Source organism: Venustampulla echinocandica, assembly GCF_003357145.1.
Source record: "Venustampulla echinocandica strain BP 5553 chromosome Unknown scaffold_14, whole genome shotgun sequence".
In the NCBI taxonomy this organism is placed as follows: domain Eukaryota; kingdom Fungi; phylum Ascomycota; class Leotiomycetes; order Helotiales; family Pleuroascaceae; genus Venustampulla; species Venustampulla echinocandica.
Genome location: NW_022474219.1, coordinates 559,489 through 574,891, shown reverse-complemented (window position 1 = coordinate 574,891; position 15,403 = coordinate 559,489). Strand labels below are relative to the sequence as shown.

General features: G+C 50.7%; 4 protein-coding genes across 4 annotated transcripts; 3 read left to right on the top strand and 1 right to left on the bottom strand.

Moving 5' to 3' along the window:
- Positions 1-26: 26 nt before the first annotated feature.
- Positions 27-2,396, bottom strand: BP5553_10371 (Uncharacterized protein; the record flags this gene model as incomplete). Its single annotated transcript, XM_032018994.1, has 5 exons — positions 27-290; positions 341-564; positions 695-1,374; positions 1,457-2,269; positions 2,323-2,396. 5 exons carry the CDS (start codon positions 2,394-2,396, stop codon positions 27-29), a joined length of 2,055 nt encoding a protein of 684 aa, XP_031865018.1.
- A 663-nt stretch (positions 2,397-3,059) lies between these two features.
- On the top strand, positions 3,060-7,241 carry BP5553_10370 (Uncharacterized protein; the record flags this gene model as incomplete). Its single annotated transcript, XM_032018993.1, has 2 exons — positions 3,060-6,865; positions 6,995-7,241. The coding sequence occupies 2 exons, from the start codon at positions 3,060-3,062 to the stop codon at positions 7,239-7,241; spliced, it is 4,053 nt and encodes a 1,350-aa protein (XP_031865017.1).
- A 1,805-nt stretch (positions 7,242-9,046) lies between these two features.
- Positions 9,047-10,468, top strand: BP5553_10369 (Uncharacterized protein; the record flags this gene model as incomplete). Its single annotated transcript, XM_032018992.1, has 7 exons — positions 9,047-9,256; positions 9,337-9,373; positions 9,426-9,496; positions 9,553-9,575; positions 9,633-10,013; positions 10,081-10,151; positions 10,215-10,468. 7 exons carry the CDS (start codon positions 9,047-9,049, stop codon positions 10,466-10,468), a joined length of 1,047 nt encoding a protein of 348 aa, XP_031865016.1.
- A 2,467-nt stretch (positions 10,469-12,935) lies between these two features.
- BP5553_10368 (uncharacterized protein) lies at positions 12,936-15,227 on the top strand (the record flags this gene model as incomplete). The annotated part of the gene is made up of 2 exons (XM_032018991.1): positions 12,936-14,286; positions 14,335-15,227. 2 exons carry the CDS (start codon positions 12,936-12,938, stop codon positions 15,225-15,227), a joined length of 2,244 nt encoding a protein of 747 aa, XP_031865015.1.
- Positions 15,228-15,403: the final 176 nt, after the last annotated feature.

Sequence of the window (15,403 nt, the reverse complement as noted above, 5' to 3'; positions counted from 1 at the left end):
CGAACTAACTTTCCAGGACGTTGGCTCTACACTCCACCTCCCATGTCTTGTGCCCGCATTCTCGTAAAAACATTGCCAGATCCCCTTTGTCCCTGTTTCCCAGCAGTTTTAGCAGCCTCATCTTGCATACCCGCAACACCCTGTATGCTCTGAATGCTGTAGCCACCTTCTTTCCCGGAAGGAGCAGCCCTTTGAGCATCGGGAGCAGGACTTGGTTTTCTACGTTGTTTGATTTGTTGGTAAGTCGCATCCGGATGAACCAACGCCGCTAATGCTCGAATTTCGTAGGTCTATATGCATATTCGGAAGCATGACCTTCATTCTGGTGGGCCGTTCTTACCGTTTTTGATCTCTGCACCGGCCACCCAACACCTGCCGGGCCTCTGACCACCGTAGTTCGGGGAAATAATTCCATCCCAATCGCCTGTTGAGTTGCAATGTTCCAACTGTAGTTGAAGTCGTGCTCACTGTCATCCGGCCCATCAATCCCTTCCATTTTATCGCCAGGCCCAATACCCGTTCTACGCCTGCACCAAGCGGCCCATATCCAAGCGTTTGCGGGATCTAACCATCTCAATTAACATGACGCTAGGGCTTCCGCTTCTGGGTCTTGACGTAGAGTGTCCCCGTGCGTTGCTAGATTCGATCGCAATCCCAAAGACGGCAGAGACCTCACCAGCTCAGGAGGGGCAACCTCGGGAGGGGGAAAGTGGGAGGGAGACGCCAGTCGTATTCATCTCTGTTGGCCGACCGAAATATGCGAAGTGAACAGATCCCCGATCACTAAACGGCACCGGAAATCCAAACTCATCCACTTCCACACCCATCTCTTGCGCTTCCTTGTGTCCTGCTTCAAGCTCCCAGTATTGTTGGATCATTTGGGCGACCAGAACGCTGTTCCACATCCCCTCTCGCCGCGGACACCGTAACAAGAGCTCCATTGCCGTTGCTCGAATAGAGACAGTAGAACAGTTGATACAGGCGTAATAAAGCGGTCCTATCAAGCCCAAATCGCTACTAAAGGTAAGCGGCGGCTTTCCATTCTTCGCATCCTGTTCCGCAGCTGCAATTAACACTCTCGACAAGTTGATGACAATCTGAAAGTCGTCTAAATATCCTAAGAATTTTTCCGCGTTCACTGCTTCGGACACAGCTCTCATATCACTCATGTCAGGATAGACACCAGCCATGATTTTCGCCGTCGTGTGATGTATTTTCAGGAGTGCGGCGCCTTGCACTTCTCTGCTGGTGAGATCTTTGCTTTTGGATACCATGAATTTTTCGAATGCAAGGTTCCAGAGAGACAACTGGGACGTGTATTTGTCGAATATAGAGAGGCTTTCTGTGGGTTGTAAAATGACAGGTAGAGCTCCACTGTGTATCTATAGGTTAGCATGTGTTCGGTAGAGAAAAGATATCTTCGAGGCTTTAATCTAGAATGAGAAAATGTACTTACTCCCACATGTATAATACCCTAAACAACCCATCCGCAGCCTGATTCAAAGCATTCCGAGCTTCTTCTAGACTTTCAAATTCTTCCGAAATTACAATCTCTTTCCCGGAGACGTCCATCAATTTTCTAGCAAAGGCAGTCTGATCATGCTTACTTTTTGTGTTAACGTAAATAATAGACTGTATCGACAATCTCCTAAAAAGAGGAGCAATATTGTCCTCGATGATATGATTCCCTGTAGACGACCTCCTCATGTCCCGTAGAATCGTAAGCCCGCTTTGAAGATGGACCATGGCTGATTCGAACCAGCCTCGCAGGCTGTCGAAACAGATAAATAGTATGCAGGACATGAGCGCCGTAAGCGGTTCTTCCTTCCCGCTTGAAAGAGACCTCCGCAGTGCTCCCATGGCTTTCGCGTACTGGTTCAGTGCGAATTGAGTTTTTTGGTCCTCCGCTGACGGGGTTGAGGGCACCAGCCTCTTTCGTGAGAAGTCTTCATGCAAGGCTCCTATTGCTATCACAGAGTGCCGTAAAGAAGGCTTTTGTGCAGAAGCAGCCAGTATAAGTTTTCCCCAGAACGAAGAATCATAGTAACCAGATAGCTCCGCTGCTGTATTCCGAAGAAAGAAATCGAAGCCTCTCTTCTCCTCCGCATTCCCAGGTATGTATACAGAGATTCGTTGAATGAGGTCTGTAGAGTTCTTGGGTGTTTGACTGGATATCGTAATATCGCTACTATACCCATCGCACTTTCGTCCGGTCGTCAAACACCGCTGACAACTCGGCCTGGCTTCGTCGCACTTGATTCTCCTAACTCTGAAAGCTGGGTAAGTTAATTGTCAATCTAGGAGAGTTCAGTGTGAACCTACTTGCAAGTTCCGCATCCTGTCTTCACCTTTGGACTGGATCGTCGTTTGCGTTGCTGAACCTGACCTATCGCCATCCCAAGTCTCGTGTTCGAGAATTGCAAAAAATGTCGAGTAAGGGAATTGAGAAAGAGAGAATAGGAGATGACGCCGATTTGAGCATAATGGCATTTGACATGCAGTAAGAGTTTAACCTACCGACCGACCTCGAACCCCGTCTCTGAGCTCCATGCTTGGTGCCTGTCGGATAGTTTGAGGTGGATTTAACGTGGATCTGCCTCGCGAAGGCGCTAGCAAGTAAACGAACAGACGAATCAGAAGAGATAGACATGAGCTACGTAAGCGGATGAGTAAGCATGGATGTGTACTACGAGAAGACTTTCTACGAAAGAAATACTGCAATGGGAAGCTTTATCTAAGAATCTTGAGGACTTGAATTCTCGTGAGTAGCTATAAGTCCAGTCACTGGTGCCAAGGTATATGAGATAAATATCGAGAACATTACTCCTCCTAGACTCAAGCCATGGCCCGATTCTTGAACACATAGCGCAGATGTTCAGTATTTATAAATAGAGAAGGTATATTCTATGTATGCGTCCCTCTCTCTCCATGCAGCCGCGTCACCTCACTCAGTCACTCGCCTAAGTTGCTCTCCAGCGACATAGTAATATATATATATATATACCATGACTGACTGAGGTGAACCCAGCCTGCCTTCTCCCATTCACACCGTTCACACCATGGCCACCCAACCTCCCTTAGATGAGGGCCAGCCAGTCCCGGAGACCGTCATGCAGCAATCCATACTTCAGCAAGCAGAAGCTGTCGTTGCCGCTCAGACCAATCCCGCAAGACCCACGAGACAGGAGGCGCTCCTGCAAGAGACTGACCTCATCGATGTGGCCGTGGACGACGTGCCCCCTCCTGCTTACGGCGACATCTATGGCGAGATCCGCGACGAAAAAGACGGCCTGGGTGCCCATGTCACCGACGACGGCCGTGTCAACATCCGCATCAATCAGTTCAACCGCCGTTTGTCCCAGCTCTTTACTCCTGCCTTGCGTCAACACGTCCAGAGTGTCCAAGATAGTCGCCCGCCTCCTCTCCTTTACATTCTTCCTTCCTTAGGAGGTGAGGAGGGAGTTCCTCCACCACCGCCCTTGAACGTCGTCATCCAGGTCGTGGGCTCGCGCGGAGACGTGCAACCTTTCGTTGCCTTGGGAAAAGTCTTAAAAGCCACATACGGCCATCGCGTACGTCTGGCGACTCACCCCAACTTCAAGGGTTTTGTGCAGGAGAATGGCCTGGAATTCTTCAGCATCGGCGGCGACCCTTCCCAGCTAATGGCCTTCATGGTCAAGAATCCCGGCCTGATGCCCGGTTATCGCAGTCTACTAAGTGGAGATGTTGGTCAGCGAAGAAGAGATGTAGCCCGGTATATTCAAGGCTGCTGGCGATCATGTTACCAAGCCGGTGACGGAATGGGTCTTCGTGCCACCGACAATGACCTTTCCGAGCCCTCTAGGAACGATCCTAGCCCCGAGCCTACAACAAGACCCTTCGTCGCCGACTGCATCATTGCCAACCCCCCAAGCTTTGCCCATATCCATTGCGCAGAGAAGCTAGGCATCCCTCTCCATATCATGTTCGCTATGCCGTATTCTCCCACCCAGGCCTTTCCCCATCCGCTGGCCAACATCCAATCCTCCAATGCCGGCCCTCAACTCACTAATTACATAAGTTATGCCATGATTGAAGTCCTCATGTGGCAGGGCCTAGGTGACATCATCAACAGATTTCGCGTGAAGTGTCTCGGTTTGGATCCCGTGAGTCTGATCTGGGCCCCCGGGATGCTCCAGCGTCTCAAAGTCCCTCACACCTACTGCTGGTCTCCGGCCCTGATAGCCAAACCGAAAGACTGGGGCTCTCACATATCCATCTCCGGGTTCTACTTTCTCAGCGCGGCCTCTAACTACACTCCTACCCCTAACCTCCAGGCATTTCTCGACGCCGGTCTACCCCCCGTCTACATAGGATTCAGGAGCATCGTTTTGGACGACCCCAATGCGATGACGGAGCTTATCTTCGAGGCCGTGAGGAAGACTGGCCAGCGTGTACTCCTTTCCAAGGGCTGGGGAGGCATGGGCGCGGACGAGGTTCGTATCCCCGACGGCGTCTTCATGCTAGGCAACGTGCCGCATGACTGGCTGTTTAAGCGCGTCTCGTGCGTCGTTCACCATGGCGGCGCAGGAACAACGGCGGCAGGCATTACCGCAGGCCGGCCGACTTTGGTTGTTCCCTTCTTTGGAGACCAGCCTTTCTGGGGTACCACGGTTGCGAGGGAAGGCGCCGGCCCAAATCCGATCCCTTACAAACAACTCACAGCGGACAAACTAGCCGATGCCATCACCTTCTGCCTGAAATCCGAAAGCCTGGAACGCGCCAAAGAACTCGCAAGCAAGATCGCCGCGGAGCGAGGCAGCGACATGGGTGCTCAGTCGTTTCATCAATATCTCGATGTCGACCGACTCCGTTGCACCCTTGCACCATGTCGAGCCGCTGCGTGGCGCATCAAGCGCACCCAGGTCAGGTTGAGCGCTTTTGCTGCCTGTACTTTGGCGAATGCAAATCTTGTGGATTTTCATGATTTGAAGCTCTTTAGACCACAAGAATACTACACCGACGAAGGTCCTTGGGATCCAATATCCGGATTTGCTACGGCAGTTTTTGGGGCGATCAGCAGCATGGCGATGGGGGTAGCCGATTTTCCATCGGAGACGTTGAAAGCTTTGCTCATTCCGTTTGGGTCCAGCCGACAGCAATCCCAAGCATCAGTGCCGACAATGGCAAGGAAAAGCGAGGCCTCACATGTGGAGGAAAGATTAACACCGCCAACTTCGCCGGAACAAAGTCAGACGAGCTTGAATGTGCAGGAATCTCTCGCTCGTGTTCGGAGCCCTCTCAACCTCTCCGGTCTGTCAACTCCCACTTCGAACATCGGATCAAGCTCCATGTCCGATGCATTGCAAGGCAAGTTGGGTCCCAAACAAGACGACGCTGGCCGAAGTCGAGTCCGCAGTCGGAATGAAACCGGCTCCGGCAAGGACCATGACATGCTGCGCCAGACTGGCGTGCACACGAGCAAAGGCTTCGGGCGTATCGTAAAGGCGGCTGTGCAGTCACCTATGGAACTCTCAGTGAGCATTACAGAAGGGATTCACAATGCCCCTAATCTTTGGGGAGACGATACCGTGAGCCCTCAACAACAAGTCAGCGATTTCAAGTCAGGCGCCAAGGCAGTAGGAAAAGAGTTTGCCTTTGGCTGGTACGATGGCGTTACTGGCCTGGTCACTCAGCCCTGGAAAGGAGCCCAGAAAGAGGGTACTAGCGGCTTCCTCAAAGGAATCGGCAAAGGGATCGGAGGATTTGTAACCAAGCCAGGCGCAGCCCTCTTTGGTATCCCCGGTTATATAATGAAGGGGGTACACAAAGAGGTGCAAAAGTTATTCGGCAGCAATGTGCAGAACTACATCATCGCGTCCAGGGCAGCTCAAGGATACGAGGAGTGGCTGCAGAGCTCCGATGCAGAAAAGCAAGACGTCATCGTTCGTTGGAAGCTAATCCAGAAATATCTGAAGAAAAAACGCAACCCTGACGAGATGATGCGAGATATCCTGGAAGTACAGCGAAAGATGGACATGGAGGACAGAGAGGCCCTTCAAAACTGCGGACGCACTGCGAGCTCCGCCCAGTCCGCCAACAGTGCAGATGCTTCGACCCAAGATCTCGAATGTGTCATGCTCGCCCTGGGTGGTTCAGAGTCCCATATGCGCCCTGCCAATACGGCCCCCGAAGAGTCGCTGGGAGCGGCTGATATCAACGAAACCATCCGACTGTCAGTCCAGGAGATGTCACGTGGAGACGCAGAAGAGGATGCCAACGCGGAGCGGGCGATTCAGGAAAACGTGTCTCAGCTTCAGCGCCAACGACAAGAAGCTGCAGATCACCAGGCAGATCAGGAGAATTTGCGCCAGGCGATGACTAGCGAAGCCGAAGCTCGGCGACATGCACGCGAAGCATTGGAATATGAGGAAGAGCTGAAGCGAGTCATCGCGCAAAGTCTGAGGGAACAGAGACTGAGGGGCAGCGACAGTGAATGGGAGTCGGATATAGGTCTCGATGACGAGGACGAGGAGCTCGAGCGGGCAAGGAAAAAATCTGAAAAGATGGCGGAGAAGGTAGCAGCCGTGGCTAGTCGGCCACTAGGCGTCCAGCAATCCCCTTCGTATGATCCGGGGCATCTCGCGGGCACCACGCAAAGTGAGTTCGAGGCGCAACAACAGGGACATCAGGGGGAGAAAACGACACAAGAGAAGACGGAAGAAGAGATTGTGATGGAGTACGTCAAGAAGCAAAGCCACTTGGAACAGGACTATCAGAACAAAGGCAAGGGCCGTGCCACTATGACAGAGGACAAGGACGATGAAGACTTGCAGAAGGCATTGAAGCTCAGCATGCAAGGACACGAACATGATGCGGGGTATCGGTACGGGGAGGCTTCAGGGACGTGATCATCGTTGGCCAAGGGTGCCCTCTAGGAGGACCAAATACAATTTTTGAACACCATTAACAACTAAGCCAAAGTTCGACGATCAACTAAGTCGTTGGTACTGAGGAAGGCGAAGGTCATGAGCTATGATGACCTTGAGGAAGCACGAGCGAAGCGTGCTGACAAAGAGGCTGCAAAAGAATCCAAAGAAGCCAAAGGGAAGGGCAAACGTGGTCGGAAGCGCAAGAGTGCTGCGCTAGAGGCAGATGCGCCAGAGCCAAATGCGAAGGTGTTACGGATGAGCGAAGCGCCTGCGCCAGCGAGAGCCTCCGTGGGTGGTGCAGATGAGCGGAACACCGGTTGCGGAAGATGAGATTGTGCCAGAACCATGGAGAGCCCCAGTAGCGCGGATGTATTAGCTGAAGATGCGAAAGATGAGATTCCTGTACGAGGGATAGAAAATCAATAGACTAATACTCAGCTTGGGACTGTTTGAAGCAGGCTCGCGCTTGCTTCGCGACGTGTTCCTGTGGAGTAGAGTTGGTCTTCGTTGCCCTTGTGGCATAGTAATAGCAATAGTCGTATAGACAGGCAAAATATAAATAGAGGCCAGCCTTTGGTGTCCCTCTGCTGTGCTTGTCATCCTCGTGCTTGATATGCCCTGCGATAGCCGTGGCTGCCATCATTGTGCCAGCCGTTGTACTCGTCATCGTCATGCCCACCACTATGCCTTGTCATATGTTCTGGTGGCCGCTCACTCCATCGTCCTGTATGGTCTTGAATCGTCGTGTATCGTGTACATTGCCATGCTTAGTCGTTGCCACGTTGTCACCGCCTGAGCCGCTATCAAGGTCTTCGCCAGGTTATCTGGAAATATCTTCGCACTTCAGCCGGGTATTCCATTCGCGCTTCGCGTGGCATGAATGGAAACTTGAGGACGGCGATCTCGTCGAAGGAGTCAACGCAGGAATTCATAGCGGCAGCCGCCGAAGAGAGGTCAGCCGAAAGCGACACAGCCTTGATTGTGTAAGACACACAGGCGGCAATTGCCGCGACCACGACCAGGGACCCCCAATCGCATGATAGACACAGCACTCCCTGATCAATATAAGGCTGACAATGATTTTCCAGCACCGTGGCAAGGCTTGGAAACCCAAATTAAACTGTTTCTATTAATTTAAAGTATATAAATAGCTCATAGTACTTAGTACTTAGTGGTTCTATCCCTTGGACCGGCACGCCAGTACACAGCGATAGTATGGGCCATGATAGGGGGTCTCCCCATCCCACGTGGGGCCATAGGGTTTGGGACCCCATCCTGCACCCCAACTACTTACTACATGTACCGCCAGGACCATCACCCGGGACGCCGGGGCATCGCCGGGGCACCACCGGGACACCAGGACCGTCGCTTGGACCATTCTCTGGACTATGACTACTAGGACCACGGTTATCAAAACCGCTAAGTACCGCTGGGACCGCGACCGCTAGGACCGCTACCGCTAGGACCCCTATCATTCTCCATATCTTTAGCTAATAGCTAATAAATTTAGGCGCCGTGGGTCGTCTGGAGGTCGCGAATTGCTGAGAGATCGGCATTGCAATACTTCGTTCGGTATTGACTCGTCGCGTTTAGCGGGCGCCCACACTGATTAGCGTGCTATGAATGCCTTCCCCCACAACGCTCTGTGCGTAAGGTACGTACAGTATCTATCGAACTCCCTTCCTGCTTGTAGATCCCTTAGCTTCGAAACTAATCAGGACCCTCTCATCGCCTGTCTGCTGTAACGTAGCCAACAGTACTACGAAGATGACAAGATACCCTCACAGAAGCCATCGTATGAATAATTATTCAACGCACCGAGGCGCCTTTTTCAATCATTATGCTACTCTATAAAAGCCTTTGGCTGGACGGAACGCTGCCCTGCAAGCCACAGTGAGTTAGGCCCAAGCAGTTCGTGCACCCCGTATTTAATACGGCCACTAGTGAAAGGCGCAACATGGAAGCCCTACTTTCCGCCATGCACGGAACGGAATCGAGGCTGGCCGCGACGTTGTATAAGAAGTATCAACCGCATTCGTGCCTGCGTCCTGCCTGCAGCCTGCTTGTCCATTGTTCCTTGTCATCAAGTGTACTGCCCTTTCGATCTCCTCTGTTCCGATTCCCCTACACGCACGATGCCGGGCGGTTTTCACCCCCCTGCGGCCGTCATTTTGGCCTGGCCGAAACCGAATTACACCGATCCTCAAGCTAAGGGCAATGAATTACTTGTCATTACTATAATTTGTATGACCTTATCGACAGCAGCTGTTCTTGCTCGACTCTGGGTGCAGATACGGCACCAAAAGAAACTCAGGGTCGACGATCTGATGCTGGTGATATGCATGGTAGGCGCTTTCCTACTCGCTATGCAGATCAATAGTCTGGTATATAGAGAGTTCCCAACTGCTGACGTAGACCTTGCTAGGTTCCTACGATTGGAATTGGTGCGCTTTTGATACTCAGTAAGGCCTCAAGAGTGGCAATTGCTCCCAGTTTTTACTGATAAGAACATAGCTGAGACGAAATTCCGTTGGTTTAGACATGTCTGGGACTTGCCGCGTAAAGATATAGTTGGCAGGCAATATGTTCGTGAACTACTTGTACTACTTTACGCCCCACGCTAACGAGGTCGCTGGTATAGCATAGTTGGATTACTCAGCTTCTGTATGTTGTCAATACTACCCACGCTGGAAACGATATACAAGACTGATTCCTGCCTAGCTTTATTCTTTCTACTACTTTTAGCAAACTCTCAGCTCTGTTGTTATACAAGCGAGTGGTTGCGGGAAGTCTAAGTCCGACGTCTATTTTCCTCGTTAATACCGCTATCGTCGGCCAGAGTGCCTATGGAATTATCTTCGCTTTTGTCGGGATTTTCCAGTGCCGGCCGGTAAATGCATACTGGCTGCAGTTCTCCTACCCCCACCCGTATACAGAGAAATTCTCTTGTTATTATGAGGGTACAGTGCCACTCGCCAACGCATGCGTCAGCGTTGTGACGGACTTTCTAACTGCTCTACTACCTATATGTCTTTTCCTACAAATGCAAATCCCGAAGAGGGATAAATATGCTCTCGCGGCAATCTTCGGTGTTGCGTTCATGTTAGTTGCTCTTCCCCTTCCTACTAATCGGGTTAGTACAGCTAACCTAGTAATGGTCTACTTATAGTGTCTGCATCGCTGGCACTGTAAGAACTGTCATTGTGCATCGTATCTTTTACGAATCTTACGATAATACCTGTAAGTATCTATTCCTCGCGATCTGATACTTCTTTTTCCCAATATACGCTGACCTGATGCCAGGGGTGAGCCATAATCTCTGGGCATGGTATTACGTCGAGACCAGCCTCCTCGTCATCTGCTCCGCTATACCTCCTCTAAGGGTATACTTGAAACGAATCTTCGGAGGCTCCAAGTCGGACAGCGATCACACACCGGCTGTCAACACGTTCCATAGAAAGCGGGCTATTGATGGTTCAGACCCAGCTGATAGTTCAAATGGTCGGGCTTCTACAGACTCTATCGTCTTGCATGAGGTGGAACACTGTAAGGTTTAGGTTACTCGACAATCTGTCCTAGATGGTTAGGGTAACTGTAACCGGCAACAATTACTGCGTTTTGGTAGGCTCTACCTCGACAAAAAAGCAACTATCCTTACCGATAGTACCCGGGTTGGGCCAAAGGTTTATGACGTAGGGTAATAGCGTAATGTATCTAAAAACAACTTGGCGTTCTTGAATTTCTACGTTCTTGCGTTTCTGTATTTCCGTTTTCCCACATAAAATAATACAGTAGGAGTTTCGGTTTATACAAGCATGTATGTATACCAGGAACTTTTAAATCAGTTTAACTTAAATAAGAATTGGCCAAAGAAGAAAGAGTCATGTATAGTTGTTTTATAGTCGCATGTCGACTATATGACCTGATATAAATGCCAGGACAGTAGTGCTGGGACAGATGATGTGCAAGGACTTGGCTAGGCTTGGCACAACTGCTCTACCCCATAAATAGCCCTGTCCATTTGTGCTGGCACACAGGGAGTGGTAGGACCTGCGGCGGGCTGACCCAGCCTCAAGGCCAGCAGGAATTGTCGCACGGTTGACACGTGTTTAAATATTATGTGATCTCGTTCAAGGATAATTGCAACTTGGGCGAAAAGAATACCTGTAGTTTTAGGGAGATCTCGTAAGGATCTAATCCTTTTGTTTAGGGAATCGTACAAATTCGTCAAAATGACGCTATCCATAAATCCCTTGTCACACGACCTCAACCTTTACCACTCCTCATCCTTCAATTACTTACAAGATAAAGTAATATAACCAAACTTGAAAATTCAATAACCCCCCGAGCATCTCCGGCATCAGCAAGCTCCAGCCTAGGCTGGTTTGACGACAGCATCTCGGACCCTTCCGTGAATGCCGCTCGACCCGGCGACCAGCGCTGGAGCAAGATTGTTTCGAGTACCGCCGCCTGCGACGAGGTGCTCTCTGCTGTTGACAGCCAGCTTTGCTTACTTCTGCGGCCGGCCTCCCGGCCTCCTCTGCTCGAAGTCGCGCCTCGAACTTATCCACCAGCTCCTTCGCAGATCCCAGTGAGTGTTTAGGTACTAGTCTCGGGTGCCAACCCACCAAGAAGTGCAGCACACCACCAACGTCCTCCTTGCTGATGATTTCGCGGATCTCCCTATCCTGGTTGGCGTCGATTGTTTGCGGGCACGGTTGAGATTCAGCTAGGGGAGTGGAGATCCAAATTCAGGGGTCGTAGTTCCGGCAGTGCTGGCGATTTTGCCGTCGGCAGAGATGCTACCGTAATAGTCCCATCATCCTCGTCATTAACCGTATTTGGCGGAGGAGGACGCTGCGATTGTTCATTGGGGCAGTTTGAGGCCATCCCGCCACCGAGGGGACAGAAACCTTCCGCCGCTTTGACCAGATTTACGAAGATCGACGTGTTTGTGCGGTGTCGCGGTGGGAACGAGCGGGAGGTGCGAGAAAATAGCGGCTTGGTAGTGATAGTGAATATGGATGCGGTCAAAGGCAAGACGGTGGAGTTATCAATGGGGCAAATGCCCTCAGCAACAAGACCTGTTCATTTGACAGAGTCTTTTCACCAATGGCAGATCAGCAGATGGTCATTGATGAAGTCATAACGCCTGAATTAGATGAGGTAAGAAAACAAAGACATAACCACGTTAGAGTGGGCAACATTCGAAGATAGGCTAAGAGGCCGACGTTAGTACAGGTGCTCAAAGGTTTCAACTGCACAATCTTTGCATACGGATAGACTGGTACGGGAAAGACATACACCATGTCCGGAGACACTTTCAGATCACACTCTACTACCCGATGACGCTGGTATTATTCCTCGCGTGCTGCACTCCCTCTTTGTCAAGCTTGACTCTCTACAAAACTCACCAACTTGAAACGACGACGACGATCGGAGCTGCACGCGCAGAATCGGGAGCAGTATGGTGGAACGCAGCGAGATGTAGCAGACACTACTAGTCTCTAAAACAGGATCAGCAAAAGAAAGAACTCATCTTAGACTATAGTGATAATATCAGACGACATTTCTTTTTAGATTTCGCTTCTAATACAGTTCGTTAGCGTCGCCGCTCTGCTTAGGCGCTACTCACTCACCCTCGTCTCACCTCTGCTCAGGTTGTTCGGTCATGTTCCTGCTCCCTGTCACACCAGCGTAATGGATGCGCCAGCATCAGGGAGACGAATTTTGCTAATTAACGCTGGCGCAAATACTGTAATGGCGCTTGGGGCGGCCGTGGAGAAAAGGGAGCAGAATCCGGCTTCCCTGTGTCGTTAACCAGCTGTGCGTTCGGTCAGGAATACGGGTAAGCCCAGCATCGTAACCAACCAATAGGCTCGCATAATGCCCAACTAGGTAGTTGGGCATTATTCCCCCGATAAATATACTCTATTCACCATTCATAGAGAGCCAGATGTCATACTGCTCTGAAACCACTTCCTCACAAATACAATCCCAAGTGCCCTGAATACCTATCAAGTTATGCCTTTCTGCAATAGCTGTCAGAACATCACATTTAACCCGGAGAACGACGATTCGCTGGATTATTTTGAAGCAGTCATACATCCTGATTTTGCTTCATTAAAGCGCTCCGCTAAGTCTCGCAAATGCACCCTATGCGCTGCCGTGTACGGCATGATCCGGCATCAGGACTTGTGGTTCCCTTCCCCTGAAAGAGACGAAGAAAAGAAGACCAACCGCCTGGATATCGCCCTGAGCATTCAATATAAAGTAGAAAGCTCGGATGGCGACGAGTGGGAATTTGTCGAGAAGACTGGGAAGAATGATGGCGATGCACCAACTATCCTTACGGTTCGGAATGGGCGCCCTCCTTCTTGCTCTTTTCGAATATGTAATAGGGAAGTAATATCGAGGTCGTCTTGGCGAGATGAACAGGAAGAAACTGCAGTGTCGGCAGTTGTACTTGAGGGCATCAACGGGGCGATTGGGGGTGTTTCCTCTGATACTTCGACAGGAAGCGACGCCAGCATGGAACTAATGAGATTGTGGATCGAGAAGTGCAAAAGGGATCACAAAACCTGTGGCAAGAAGCCCTCCGAATCAGTCCCGACACGCCTCCTTGATGTTTCATTCGCAGAGGGTGAATCTGGGGTTCTCTTTCTAGTGCCATCAGCCCAACTCAATCGACCACCTTATGCAACTCTCAGCCATCGTTGGAAGAAGGGTTCCTATGTTACAACCTCATCAACCGAACAGGAACACATCCAAGAAGGGATTCCGGCGAAGTTACTCCCAAGAACGTTTCGGGAAGCCTCCATCACGGCCAAGAAGCTAGGCCTGAAATATCTCTGGATTGACTCCCTCTGTATTCTCCAAGATTCACGCCAGGACAAGGTCCAGGAGATGCCAAAGATGGCCGACTATTACCAGAATGCAGAGCTGAACATCTGCGCAGCAACAGGAGACAGCGAAGGTCTCTGGCAGGAGCGCGATGGTAAGGCGACTCGGCCTTTCGATATCCCGATTACTATCAGGACGCCTGGTCTTCGTAGAAAGACGCGAAAAGTACTCATGACGGTAGCTCCAATATTAAAAGGAGTACCGTCGCACCTCGACAGTCGCGGTTGGATCCTACAAGAGAGGATCTTCTCGCGAAGGACGTTATTCTTTGACCCGTACTGGGTTTACTTCGAATGTGCTGAGATGAGTGCATCCGAGAGCTGCCCGGAGGGTGTTCGAAGAGACCAGAACACAGACTTCGGCGAGCTAGAGGATGATATTGGAACCACAGTCTCTAGAGACCCTGTTTTGAGTGATATAGGTGGAATGATACGAGACCTAAGTAGTCAAGTCGATAGCGGAATGGAATTAGGTGAGGAGTACTGTATCCCGGTGTATTGACTCTGCTGATAAAGTACAGGCGATGCAGAGCGAAACGCCGCCTTCGGGTTGTGGTTTAATGCTGTAGAAAACTACTCTAAGAGACAGCTATCGTTCGAGACCGATAGGCTCAATGCCATATCCGCCTTAGCAGAGAGATTTTCACGTATACTCAAGGACAAGTACATTGGCGGGATATGGGAACGCAACTGCCTCGTGTGTCTTCAGTGGTGCCACGGAGTGGAAGACATGGATCAGTTAACTGACACGCGCGTATTCGAGGGTGGCGTATTCGAGGGTGCTCCAACATGGTCCTGGGCTAGCGTACGGGTAGGCGACAAGCCTGGTCTGGGTGATAGTACCACGGTTGAGGTCTTTTCTGAGACAAATTGTGTACCGCTGGTGCAGATACTCGGTATTAAGTGTGAAATAGAGTCTAATACATTCAGCGATATTTCCCAAGCCAAACTCACCCTCCTAGGCCACCCATTATGTGGCTGGGCCTATTCTCGAGAAAACGGACCGGACGCATCGATGGATATGGTCACTATGGCAGAGGAGTTGGAAGCGCTTCCACACACAAATCTCCCCCCTGGTAGGTATGGCTCCGAAGGTATAAAGAAATTCGATCAAAAATTGTCCCGAAGGTGGTGGCTGCATATTGGTGGCGAGATGTTGGGACAACGGTCGCAAAGAGTTCTGGACGTATTCCCAGACACAGGTGACGCCATAGTCGAAGGAGTCTTTTATCTGCTTCCTCTTGCCGATTACCCCAATGACGATAATACTATTGCCAAGTCCAGACAATATGGACGGGCTTTTGGCTTGATCCTAAAAGAGCTTGATAATGGGATGTTTCGGCGAGTAGGCTATACTCGTGTCTTCATGACAGACCTCATGACAGCAAAGACACGTTCTATGGTCCTGGTATAGGTTCCTATACCCGTACATACTATGAGAGCAGTGTTACGGTTCGTACCAGCTAATGGCCCTGAGGCTCGGCTCAGGTTAGAGCAGCAACTGCTCCAGTCCAAAGACGGAAACGGAATCTAGTGGCTAAAATTGACGTCTGATATTATATGGGAAGTCGAGACCTTCAACACGCAGTT